The sequence below is a fragment of the Thamnophis elegans genome, chromosome 2 (assembly GCF_009769535.1).
Source record: "Thamnophis elegans isolate rThaEle1 chromosome 2, rThaEle1.pri, whole genome shotgun sequence".
Lineage (NCBI taxonomy): Eukaryota > Metazoa > Chordata > Lepidosauria > Squamata > Colubridae > Thamnophis > Thamnophis elegans.
This window is the reverse complement of record NC_045542.1, coordinates 72,138,886-72,152,610: the sequence shown is the minus strand read 5'-3', so window position 1 is coordinate 72,152,610 and position 13,725 is coordinate 72,138,886. Positions and strand designations below refer to the sequence as shown.

At 35.4% G+C, this 13,725-nt stretch overlaps 1 protein-coding gene across 1 annotated transcript in view; it reads right to left on the bottom strand.

Moving 5' to 3' along the window:
• The window catches only part of TENM2 (teneurin transmembrane protein 2), an 834,696-nt gene that overhangs the window by 189,050 nt on the left and 631,921 nt on the right, over nucleotides 1-13,725 (bottom strand). Inside the window, 1 exon segment of the mRNA XM_032208490.1 lies at nucleotides 9,733-9,855. Coding sequence (XP_032064381.1) covers nucleotides 9,733-9,855 — 123 coding nt within the window.

Below are 13,725 nucleotides of genomic sequence, written 5' to 3'. Positions count from 1 at the left end.
GAACTACCCTGCAGTGGAGTTATTAGGAAGGTCTCTGAAGAACTTAGCATGGGATATATAAAAAAAAGTGTTCCTTTTAGGGCGAAAAAAGATGCAGTTATAAACACAAAATGTTGGAAGCTGTGTAGGAGATATTGTTCGCACCCAGTTGTAGTTTGTATTTATTAATATGCATGGAAGTATTTTAAACAATAAGTTAATTATATGAATTAAGTTAAAAATCTTCCTTAATAATAATGATAAATTAAGCACTTTTAAAATAATATTTAAATTATATGCATTTAAGAAAGTTGGATGAAATATGTTTACACATGCATGTTTAAAACAACATTCATAGGAATAGAAATATGCATAGGGATACAAAGCAGCGTTGATCAAAATCAATTTTGAAAATTAACAAAATTCAACATCTGAAATATTGTTCCTGCTATGAAATAATCAGTTTGAACTCTTACCAGAAACATGACAAAATGTAACAAAAGTTAGATATCTTCACTATATAAATTATAATTAGTGATTATTCTGCATGACTTAGTCTATCTCTAGTAAATAAAAGTGAATATTGAGTAGTTTTCAAGATTCTGAATTTCTTCTAATCAAGTACGGTTAACACAAGGATTATTTCAACCTTTAGAATCTCTCTGCAGACTTGTATTTTATTGTCTATTAGACAGTAGTCGATAGACTATTGTATATTGTCTAACACAGTTCATGCCCTACATGATACAGTTTGGGGCTGTCAATAAATTCTACTAATAGCACTTCGTTTGGCTCTGGTGATTTTTCGGTATTGTAACTTAGAAAGTAGGATTATTGCAGTTACTTTCACACATGAAAGTTATGAAAATATTTCCTCAAAGTTTTACTACTCGATCACTTTCTTATATTCTATCTTTTTGTTTCTTTTGATTTGAATTCAAAATACTACAATAAATTCCAGATGTTTAAAAGTATTAAAATTATTAAAATTGCATGCACATAGGACTGACATTCTGGGAGGAGGTTTCTCTCTACATCTTACACATATGTATGACAAAATATAATTCACAATTACTCTAAAATGTTGTGGAATCCTGCAAGTTGAATCAATTGGTTATGGAATATTTACAGGTAGCGCATGACCTAATCAGATGAAACTTGCCTTATTTTAATTTTTACATTGTTTTACTACTGAATGGGAATTTTTACTATATTATATGCCTTTACAGCTTAAGGTGCTTCTTCGATACAAATATAAACTAAACAGATTAAAGCAAAGTGTCTACAATCACATTTTGACCATGGCACATATAATATATATTCCTTTATTCTTACTGGTCCTTGAGAACAATCAGTACTGACATGATGGAAAAAGGTAAGAAAATGAATATACTGCATAAAACCGAAGATTACCAATGGAAATTATAAACAATCTCAAAATATAACAATGGGATTATCCAGTTCACTAGAAGTATTAATTAGAAAATATATTTCAATTTGTCCAAGATATTTAAAAAATGTTTGACAGATCAATTTACAAATCTCAATTTCACTGTACTGCAATTTAACAACCTTGGTTAGCTAAACAGAACAAAATAAAACCTCATAAACAATGCCTACAAAAGAAGGGAATGTCAAAATGATGGGTGTAACCACATAATTGAAGCCCTGTTTCTTTCTGTTTCGTTACAACGAGATGACGCTTCAATTGTGTCATTGCCACACCAATTTTACTTTTTTTAACCCAATGGACATCTTTTACATAGTCTACCAGGGCTTGTATTCTAGATCTGGGCTGTCAAACTCGCAGCCCGCAGGCTGGATGTGTCACCCGGCCATGCTCACACCTACTTTAGCAAAGGAAGAAAAAGTCCTGATACATCACGAGATGATGCCATGACACCATAAGTTTGGCACCCCTAGATACAAAGTCCCAAAGCATCTTGGAAGAAGGCAGTGGAGATGCTTAAAAAGGCATTGACCTGTCTATGATATAACCAGGGACAAGCTGGTCTAGAGGAGTCTTCATGAGAGTCAAGTAAATAGGCAGCAGTTCTTAAGACAAATGAATTAATTGTATAAATAGGTAGTTTCAAGGTTAAGAAACATACAGCAAAGAAGCTACTGAAGCATGATAGGAAGAAGAGACAACATATTTGAACTGTTGGGGATATAAAGAGAGAATTTTCATTCTTACTCTGACAGATGGCAAATCTATTTTTTTATGGCTTCATTCCAGTATATGATAAAGATTCGTATCTATCCATGGTGAACTATGCCAGGTTCAAACCAAGCAAAAATCCAATCCGTATCAAGCCGAAAGCCCTAGAATTTCTGCCGACTTTTACCTGTTAAGAGCCTTTGTTTACTTTGTAGTCATTTATTTTCTCCCCAATGTTACATTACATAGACAATGGTGGTGACAGAGGAACAAATAGAATAGTTTTATATGCTGTATATGATATTTGATATACCAAGATAGATAAAACTTTACATTCTGTTCATAGAATGCAAAGACCCTGAAGCACAGCAAGAAATATAGTGGTTGAAGCCTGTGGAGATGATATCCTTGAATCATGACATCTCAAAATAGGGGTTGCAAATGATTAATCACTGTATCACTAACATTGCTAAGTAAATAGAAAATATTTGTGGGGGGGGATATAAGTTTAATCACCAGTAATATAAATACATTTCAGTTTCCTAAATGTGGTGATTTAGCAGTATAGGTCTTTCTCCCTTTAAATTAGCACAGTTTTCTGGCTGAGTCATATAAGTGGGAGTGAACAACTTGTGAGGCTTTTGATAAAGGCCTGCACTTGTATATCACTAAGCACAGCTCTGCATCTTATGCCATCAGTTCTATCCCTTGTATAATTGTGTAAGAAATACACTGGCACAATACTAACCTTTCTCCCTAGTTCGTTCTGTCTCATAGGGAAATGTTCCCCTTAGGGAACACCAAAATAAAAAATGGAAGAAACCAAACTATTTTGAATAAAACTAGAGATTTGCATTTACAATAGATAGAAAAATAGATAGACCTTATTAAAATTGTTATACTTTCACGCATCCCTAACTGGTTTCTCAGAATCTCTGAGCTTTTTTTAGGGATCATCTTTCTACTCTCTCTTTATCTTTGTCTGTCTCTGCCCTCCCTCCCTGTCTGTCTGTCTATTTTCCATCCATTACTTCAGCTGACTGTTATCTGCAGTTCGGCTGTTCAAATCTCACCGGCTCAGGGGTGACTCAGCCTTCCAGCCTTCCGAGGTGGATAAAATGAGGAGCCAGACTGTGGGGGCGATATGCTGACTCTGTAAACCACTTAGAGAGGGCTGAGAGCCCTTTGAAGCAGTATATAAGTCTAACTGCTATTGCTAACCAGTACGGTTGGAACGGGCCCGGTGTCACTCACATGGGCGCGCATGGCACACACATGCATCATAGCTGCCAGCAACGCTTTCACAAGCTGCTCAGTGGAGCGACGCACAGGTACTGTACGCACCATGCGCCTGTACAGAAGCACTGAAGGCTTTAAAGAACAGGTAAGGAGCTCGGGCGGGCAGGCCCTACGGAACACTGTACCAGAACGGTACCCGGTACTCCCGGCAGGCTCCAGTACGCCCATACCGTGGCGTAATGCCTGCAACCCACCACTGCTACCTACTTACCTACCTACCTACCTATCATGACTCTGCCTTCTGTTTTCTCCACACCAGCAATTCTGTGAAGTGGGTTGGGCTTAAGAGAAAATACTGGCCCAAGTTCACCCAGGCAGCTTTTGTGCCTAATGAAGGACTGGACATCACTTTTCACTACAACTAGATTAGCTGGAAAGTCAATTCTCCTTTAGACTTACCAGCTTTCCGCTTTGCGAATAATGTTTTAAGTCTAATTCTCTTCCCTCTCCCCAGTTTTATGACAGTTCAGCTCTCCATAACAGCAATTTTATGATGCTACTTGAAACACTCTCAAACTTCCAACTGGCTTCATCAGCACACAGAGGCTGAGGATATGTCAATGACATTCCAAAATAGCTAAAAGCAAAGATGAAAGGCTCCAAATAAAAAGGGAAGCTCAGTGCTTTCATATAATATCTTTGTGGCACAGTTTCAAAATGCTACAAGTTACTTGAAGCTTACTTTATTAAAGACACTTTGCAATTGTCATTTTGTTTTCAAAGAACTATATAAAGGAGATTTGGAATGTGCATTTCTTCCTATCAGGGGAAACATTTGAACTCAAGCATGTATTTTACCACCTGTAAGTAAAAAAGGATCTCCATTATTCCTTTCAGACGATTGTTATTTACCTCGTACAAATTATTGTTTTGCAAAGTATATTTCCTATGCATGCCAGAGCCAGACTAAATTGAGAGGGGAAGAGGCCAAAGGCCTTCATTCGTATCTTCCCCATTGTATTTTTTTTTAAATCACACAGCATAGGCCATAACAACATAAGTATATGTCAGTCAGGCCAACTAATAACCCTAACCCTAACCCTTATTACTTTAACCTTTCTTGTTTTCCACAATAACCTACCCAGTCCCCCATGTCTCTTTTTCTTGAACAACAAACTGATTTCTTACTTGCTGAATCCAAAAGATTCCGATTATAGCGGTATTGCTATGAAAATTAAAAACAACATGGTTACTACCAATAAGTGTGAAAGAAAATAACACAAAGGCATACACTTGTAGAAAATAAAAAGAAGTTGGTAACAACAGACTAATTTTGTCTATTCAGTTTTATCTGATGCAAAATACATTGTTAGGGATAATTAGATTCCAAAGACAATCAAATTAATTAATTGCAATCAACGAGCTGTAATCAGAAACTAGCACTGCCCTATTATAGATAACACTTGACTTTCTTCATAAAAATAAGGGATACCACTTTGTTTTGGAGAAAACTATTAGAGCACAGAGAATATTATATTATAGTCATCAAGACACAATTCTGATGAACAAAATAAATAAACTGTCTGACATAGCAGATCTTACAATATCAAACTGAAAAAAAGCAGTAGCAAAAATTCTTCCTGGAAATTAAGGCCAAATTATAAATATTTATTGAAAGCATTTAAATCTATTTTCTAAACAAGGGCAGCCTTCTCAACTTAAGTGTTGTCCATATTTAGCTCTGAATTCCATAACCACTAAGATTATTAGCTGAAAATCCTTCAGGTTTATATGTACACATCAGTGGTGGGTTCTGGATTCCGTTGAAACCGGTACGCTTTGACGGGGCTGGGCATCCACCATGTGTACATGCGCAGGTGTGTATGCTCCATGCGCAAGAGCAAATGGCCCGGTTGGGTTGACAGGTAAGGACGGCGGGCAGGTCCTCGGGAGCACCATACCGGAATGGTATCTGGTGCTCCCATCAGGCTGTAACCCACCACTGGTACACATCTGTAACCATCAAAGATAAAGAAAGTAGATTACCAAATGAGGCTTAAAATTATATATGCCTCTGTATAATACACTCTCAATATCAATAATAAACCTTTTACAGATTCTTTTAGAGGATTATTATTGTCAGAAAGATTTCAGAAACTTCTGCAGTAAGTACAGAGTATGCTAGTTTTGAACACTGGGCCCTATCTAACAAAATGAAATTCAATGTAGATAAAAATAAGGTTTTACACTTAGGCAAGAAACATCAGCTGTATATGTACAGACTAGGTGAAACCTAGCTTAATGCCAGTAACTGTGACAGTACTTAAATATGAGCCAATGGTGTGTGGCAGCCTCTCCCAAAAGCCAATTCAATCCTAGGCTGCAATTAATATGGGGATAGAATCAAGATCATGTGAAGTGCTTGCACAGTTTTACAAACCTTAGTAAGACCACATTTGGAATACTTCATCCAGTTCTAGTCATAACAATATAAAAAGATATTGAGACTCCAGAAATATTTCAGGAAAGAGCAACAAGAATGATTAGAGAGCTGGAGAATAATTGCAGGAACTGGCTATGTCTAGTCTAGAGAAAAGAAGGAGTAGTGGAGACATGATAGCAGTATTCCAATATTTGAGGAGCTCCTACGAGAGGATCAAACTATTTTCCAAAAGACAAGCGAAGCAACAATGGATGGAAACTAACCAAAAAGAGAAGCAACCTAGAACTAAGGAGAAATTTCCTAATGGGGCAAACAATCAACCAATGGCATAGTTTGCCTTCAAAAGTTGTAGGTGCTCCATCATTTGAGGCTTTCAAAAAGAGACTGGCTAGCCATTTGTCTGAAATGTATAGAATGTCTTGTTCAAAAAGGGGGTTGAACTAGAAAACCTCTTAGGTTCCCTTGCTATTCTATTCTATTCCATTCCATTCCATTCGTTTTAAACACATACTATAAAATGCTAACGTTAACATATTTTCTTCCTGCTTGAAGTTATGAATAGCAATTAGTAGTAAGTGTGTTATATAATATAGTCAATACAACATGAATAAGGAAAATATATACTCTCTGCAAACCAAAAGTAATATACTAATATGATAATATGGATTAATAACTGTAGTTTTTCATAGCTATCTTCAAACCATAGTGCTCAAAAATCCAGAAGCCTGATCACTTTTCAATTCCATATGAATTCAATTTTTGCTCTGATTTTTTTATGCACTCCAAAATGTAATTTACTCAGTAAATCATTTAATAAGGAACCATCACACAAAATATTGTGTATATTGTTAGAAAGTAATCTAAAAACAGGACTAAATTTACAGAGTTGGTAAGTGAAATAGATTTACAGGATTTGAAATGTGGATTTCTATTTTATGTATCATAAAACAGGAGAAGAAGGGCTCATATTCAGCCATAATGTTGATTTGATTATAGATTAGTACATAATATGAATTCAGTTTATTTATCAAAATTCAAGTAAAATAAACCATAGTTAGGTGTGACATTTAAAATCAACTAATTCAATATTTTCCTTACTTATTTTCTAGATGCTTGCATTTTACATTTACATTTATGTTTTATAATACCTTTATGATTATTTTTAACATAAATTGAAGATAGCATGTTAACAGTTTTTAGGAAGATGATATGTGTGAAATGCTGGACATTTTTAGAAATTAAGTGATCTTGGCATCAAAACTGTGAACTAGAAAGGTTTCCTGTGGATGTTGCCAATGTATGTTGCCTGCTGTCATCTGATCCATTTATGAAACTACTTATGGATTTACAGAAACCACAACAAAAAAGAGACTTTTTAAAAATAATCATTTTAAAATAATTAACCTAAAAATGAGCTTTAACTATATTTTTGAAAATATGTGCTTTTCCTCCTGATTATTCTATTTCGGTTATTTGTAGACCTGTAGTTTTAACCTTTTCAAACTTGGGAACACATTTAGAAACTACTTCTTAATACTTTACAGATATCTGCATAATGATAAGTGTGCCAAGACTTGTCAAGACTGTAAACCACAGGAAGATGTGAACCATCTATTAAAATAAAGGTCAGTGTTGTTGGTTCTTTGTATTTTTCTCTCTGCTTCTTATAGGTGCATCAACATTTTTTTTTCTAACCAGAACTTTCTAGGTTATACAGAGAAATAAAAACACAATGTAATGTAAAATTACTTTTCTATTTGAGATATTTTCTCTCCCTAAAGTTTGCTTGTTTATTCCTCACTTATATATAGCCATACATGACACAGAACATGATTCTGGGTGATGTACAATGAAAACAAATCATAAAACAAACATTAACACATTATAAGACACCAATCTTATTTAAAAAGGACTAGAAGAAGAGTATATTTGGTGTTACATACTCAACCCATAGTTATCTCAACCCATTTGTGTTTTGATATCCCCAAGCCTGTTGGCATAGCCACAGTTTCAGGTACTCTCAGGAGCTACCAAACATGGGCCATTCTCACCTCCGGAGAAATGATGAGCAAGTCCCATAACAGAAATGGCCTGTTTCCTGAGTACTGCCAGATATAATTCCTGTTTCACACCAGTCCCAAAGGGCAATATATAATTTACTCAAGCAAAAATGATGGATGTGATTCTGTAGTGAATCAGCTTTTTAGCATGCTTGGACATACATACATACATGCATGCATGCATGCATATTTACATATGCATATTTACATATTATATTTATTCATAATTACTGTTTTTAATTTACTGTTTTTCAATGTGATTTCAATGTGATAGCTCATAGCTCAATGTGCACGGCTAACTGAATTGTTCCATTCTACATGGCATTATGCAAAAATCAGTTTTATTGCAATGCACATATTTCTAAAGTAAACATATGGGTTTACTTTAGAAATATGTGCATTGCCAAGGTGGCGCAGTGGTTAAATGCAGCACTGCAGGCTACTGCTAGATCAGCAGGTCAGCGGTTCAAATCTCACCAGCTCAGGGTTGACTCAGCCTTCCATCCTTCCGAGGTGGGTAAAATGAGGACCCAGATTGTTGGGGGCAATATGCTGACTCTCTGTAAACCGCTTAGAGAGGCCTGAAAGGCCTATGAAGCGGTATATAAGTCTACTGCTATTGCTATTGCTATTGATTGCCTATTATTATTTTTACAAAATTAATTTCTGGGCACTTCCTCCTTCTGAGTTCTGTCAGTTATGACAGGTCATTTTGCCCAGCCAATAAAAGTAAAGTCTGAAATAGCTGATGGGGCTAAAGTTCAATAGAAGCCATCTTAAAAACTGCTATCCTGATAATATTAGCCATAAATAAATTGAAGCAAGACGACAAAAAAATCAGCAACATTTTACCATTTCTTTTGCCACCATGCCTCCATCTTTGGGAGCTAGGGTTATTTGTTTGGTTTTTACCACTGCACAGTTGAGGTATATGGATTCCACTATAATATTTTACCAAGGCTTTATTTACACTGTTACTTAGTGAATGAACCAATTATTTATATTCACATGGTCTGAAATACACATCCTTGCTGAATATTTGTTTCCTCTCTCTTTTTCCTTCCCCTCTAAAAAAAGCTCAAACATCTTTAGGCAGAAGTTTAACCTATGACCTGTCTTTCAGATTTGGTCACTGTGAATGAAACTTCTGTCCCACAAGTGCAGTATTTTTAAAATCAATCAAATGTTGATCTATTGATTGAGACAGGAATTGGCTAATTAGTTGATCATTCAAACCCAACATGTCAAGTTGAGAGAATGACTGGTCCAATCTTTCATGCCTAAGGTGGGAGTAGAATTCACAATCTCCTAGTTTCTACCTTGGAGCATTAACCACTAGGCCCAATTAATAATTTTTCCATTTATTGAACAGTCCTTATATAGTTTTTTAAAAAAATAAAAAAAAATCTACAATTTCATTTGAAAAGTATTGATTGATTTAAAAATGATTATTCTGCTTTCTTGCTTTTCTTCGTTTTCACACAGGGATGAAGGAAAGGAAGACATGATCTCTTTCTTCTAAAAGGAGGCATTGGTAACTGGACTTGATTAATGTGAAAAGATCCTCTGAATCTCTTTGTTGGAAGATAGTATTCAAAATAAGGCTCTTTCCCAAACTATTACAATTAAGCAGGATTGTCACCAAATGTGCCCTCAAAATAAACTACTCAACCAGGAAAACTTCAAGACTAAGAACTGTTGCAATGAAATCCTTCAAATGATTAGGTTTCTATTTCTAATGTATTCCAATAAAATGTAATTGTTTTAAATTTAAGATAAAGAAACACAGGAGCCATTGTTTTTAGGTTTCAGAGATTTTTCAAGAGCAAAAGATACAGCTGTGTCCTCACCTTTACCTCCAGAGGGCATGGTTGCTACATCATCAGAACCTGGCAAGCCTGTCCTTATTCCATTGTTAAAGGTGTGTCCATCTGCTGGCTGTAGCTGCCAATTTAGTCCAAGCATATGCATTGCTGCAAGACACAGAAAGCCAGGAAAAATAAACATACAAGGTATTGTTTGTTGAGAGGGAAAAGGTAACCTCTTTTAAATGGGCATCTCCTTTCAGACACAGAGACACCCACACACATTTTACATTTCTTGAATAACCACACAAACAGTAAAAAACATTAGACAACACATATACATATGTGTAAATCTCTTGTTGTAACATTAAAATTAATTGCATCTTTCTTAATTGCCTGCTAAGAACTTATTCAGAATATTTTTTTTCCTTTTGGTCTACCAAGATTGCAATATTATATTGTATAGGCCTTGTTAGTGATCAGTTTCCCTAAGTGGATTTACTGCTGAATAAACAAGACCAGGTATATGCTAGAAAACTAAGAGTTTCCTAGATTTAAACTTGTGAAGTGAATGATCTCTGTTTTTTTATCATATCAAGAGTTAAATTTAACATATTTCAATAGCACTATGAAAAAAAAACTTTGTCTTTTAACCAAAAAATGTTTCATGACAGAATTGTTATGTTTAGGGGGGAGGGAATCAGAAAATAACTTATGTGAAAAATAGATGTGCCTAAAAATCAATTGTTTTTAAGAGTAGAAAATAATAAGTTAGAGTGGGACATACATTTTTTTCAGTACTCTTGAATTTATTTTGTTCAATTATATTGTGTGTCCTATAGATTTTTGTAATCTTACAGTATTTTTAAGCCTTTTGAAAACATGAAGGAAGAGCTTCTTTTATCTTTCTAAAAGAAGTGAGTAATGTGTTCTCTGTATATTATTGCACTTCACATACCTGCTGGTGTCTATTTTCTAGCAAAAACAGGATTGTCTTTAGATATGGTGTGAATTGGTTTTAGAGGTAGCCACAAATTCTTCTGTGATAGCATTTCCTTGAAAAGTTTGTGTGTGTGTAATTAGAATGTTGCAAAATTTCAGAGGAGTGCTTATTAGATGAGATTGTTTAACAACACAAAATCAAAATTTATTAATATTCCTAAAATTGATTGACAAGAGTTAGACTCCTTAGATGACCAGATGACACTTCATATTTAGAACTGCCCTTGGGTTTCAATTTAAATTGCAATTGCAATTTTTCTTTCCTTTTCTGCTTTAAGTGATTTGTCTGGATTGCATTTTGCTTCTTTATTTACTATGTGTTTATTTAAACCCCAGAAAGATGCTGATAGAAAACCACAAATGAGATTACTTATAACTTGTACATATACATATATAAAGACAGATTTCATGGCAAAATCCCTATGACTGATAAACTTGAGAAGGGAATAAAAGATACATTCTGTGGTACTAAGATAATCATATTCTGGGCTGTAAAAAAAAAATACTATGGAATTCCCTTGTTAAATGTTCCTCTTCTGGCTTCTTTTACATGTAATCTTCTCCCAAACTGATTGGTGTACCACACAACTTTCTGTGTTGACATCAGGCTTGCACAGATTTTTGCAATATAAGCTGAACCTTTGCTTCAGAGAATACTCTGGAGACAGTTTCCCAGTGTTTTCCCCAGAGATACAATGTGGGTTGTTTCCTACTGGTGAACTTCCTATCTTTCTGCTCTTCTGAATTACTGCTCCCCCTGAAACCAAGGTACAGCCAAGGCAAACAAGTATTCCTTCGCAACATCTTTTTTTGGTTGCTCAGTTGCTCCGAAAACTGGCTGCTTCATAAGTAGCTATTTTCTTTTCCTTTTACCACAAAATCTAAAGAAGGAAGGGCAATGATATGAGTGAGATATCGGCTTGCTTTTTTTACATTCATTCACTGGCAAGCTAGAGAACACAGCAGGTATTATTTCTGTTATTATTTATTATTTTATTATAGATGTTTTAATTCCTATATAAATAAAAATAATAAAAAGGTGGCATAACCTAACAGTCCTTCCTGCTCCTATTTTCCACACAACAACAATCCTGTGAGGTGATTTGGGCTGATTTGGACATGACTGACCAAAAGTCACCCAGTTGACTTCCATGCCTAATGCAGGACAAGAACTCACAGTCTCCTAGTTTCTAACCAGGTGCCTTAACCATTAGACCAAACTGGGTCAACTGAGCAAGGATGGATGAATAGTAGAAGTAGCAGAATAATATTACAAGGAGAATGAGAAATAAAAATGGTATCTGGATGGAACAGCCCTCTGATATACTTAATGGGATAGCAGCAGCCAATAGTTGTAACAATTGCTCCCAGTTCTTTTCCCCATACTGCTACCTGCCTAGAAGGATGCGCCTAAATTGATTTGCATTAGAGCAATGTGCATACATACAGCCTGGATCCCTGAGAACTGTCTGATATGTTATGCTTGGAAACTCACAGAACTAAGGACCCTCCAGCACATCAAAACCTACAGCTTGAGATTCAATGCCTCATTATTTAAATGCACAATTAAAGTCAGAATTATTGTCTCTATTGTAATTAGATGGTCTTTGAATTACTGAGCTCACATACTGAGCTTGCAAGTACTTCACAAGAGCCATCATCACTTAAAATCATATTGTCGTCACCACCTCCACTTTGTTATACATACTAAATAGTTTTATTAAAATTCACATTTACTGTATGTCTTGCAAGGGATCAAATAATTATGGACTGGAAAGCAGAAACACAATGGGTTAATTTTCCAAAGGAGTGCCTCCAGAGTCTTTGATTTAAATGTGGCAGAGCTCACAAGTAAAATAAATTTGGAGGCCTCACCTTCAATGATATTTATGCCTAAGTTCAGGAGAAACACAATTTATCATCACTGACAAGACCTTCTCAAGAGAGAATGGAATAGGAGAGTGTCAGGGGTCAGGATAAAACGCCAGCTGAGCACAGAATAGTGAAACCGGTCCAGGCCTGACATCTTTACCTTCCATCCTGCTTAGGACAGTCGGTCATTTTCAAAAATATGAATACCACAGTGACAAAATGGCTACTTGATGAAATTTCCTAATAATGTTGGAGTAAGTTAATCTGTCAATAGGGAGCGCTACCACACTGTGCTGGGAAGAGGTGGAGGAAATCAAATAGACCACAATGAAGATAGTCACCGTGAATTTTATTTCAGCAGCTCCTACTGTTGACTAGCCACATAACTGTAAAGTCACTAAGCAATAATAAAGGGAGATCCTCAGGAAACAAGAGATCATGTCCTTTCACATAGAGAGGTCACTGGAGCTTTGTGGGGCATCACTAAACTGTTCTCACACAAAAGTGCCTGGTAAAGGATGAACAGCCAATCAATAAGTATTAAATGAAATATGTGGAGTGACATACACGTCTGCTTGTGTAAACAGACTAGCCAGCTATATGTTGTATTGATAGAGATGGTTACCAAGAGCTGATCCTCACTTCCCCTCCAAATGATCTTTTTAAGGATCAGACTGTCAGCATATAACAAGAGCAGAAATTACACACTTATCATCTCAAAGGAAAAGTGATAAATCTGTCATTGTCCAAATGCTTCAGCAGATACTAGATATTTTTTTATTTTTATGGATAACAAAATGAAGCCGTTCAATCAAATCTGTATTTCGATTATAGACAAACATAAAATACAATCTGGAAAAATTACATCCACTTCAGTAATAGCATTGAAACACATAAGGCCTATAAAGTAATTAAAAACTAGGACTGCAAATAGAATATATAATGTTAAAACAGTAAGGTCTCATCATAAAAATTAATACCAAGACTATGGTCTAAAAGCATGGGAAGGGGCTGGTCTGAAGGCCAGCAAAAGGATGTAAGAAATATAAATATAGAAAGAATGCCTCTTGGTATAACAAAATAGTTTAACATGAAGGGTTCAAAACATCTTTCTAAAAAGAATTAATGAGGCATCAAAGGAGAAAGAAACATAATTAGAGTTAT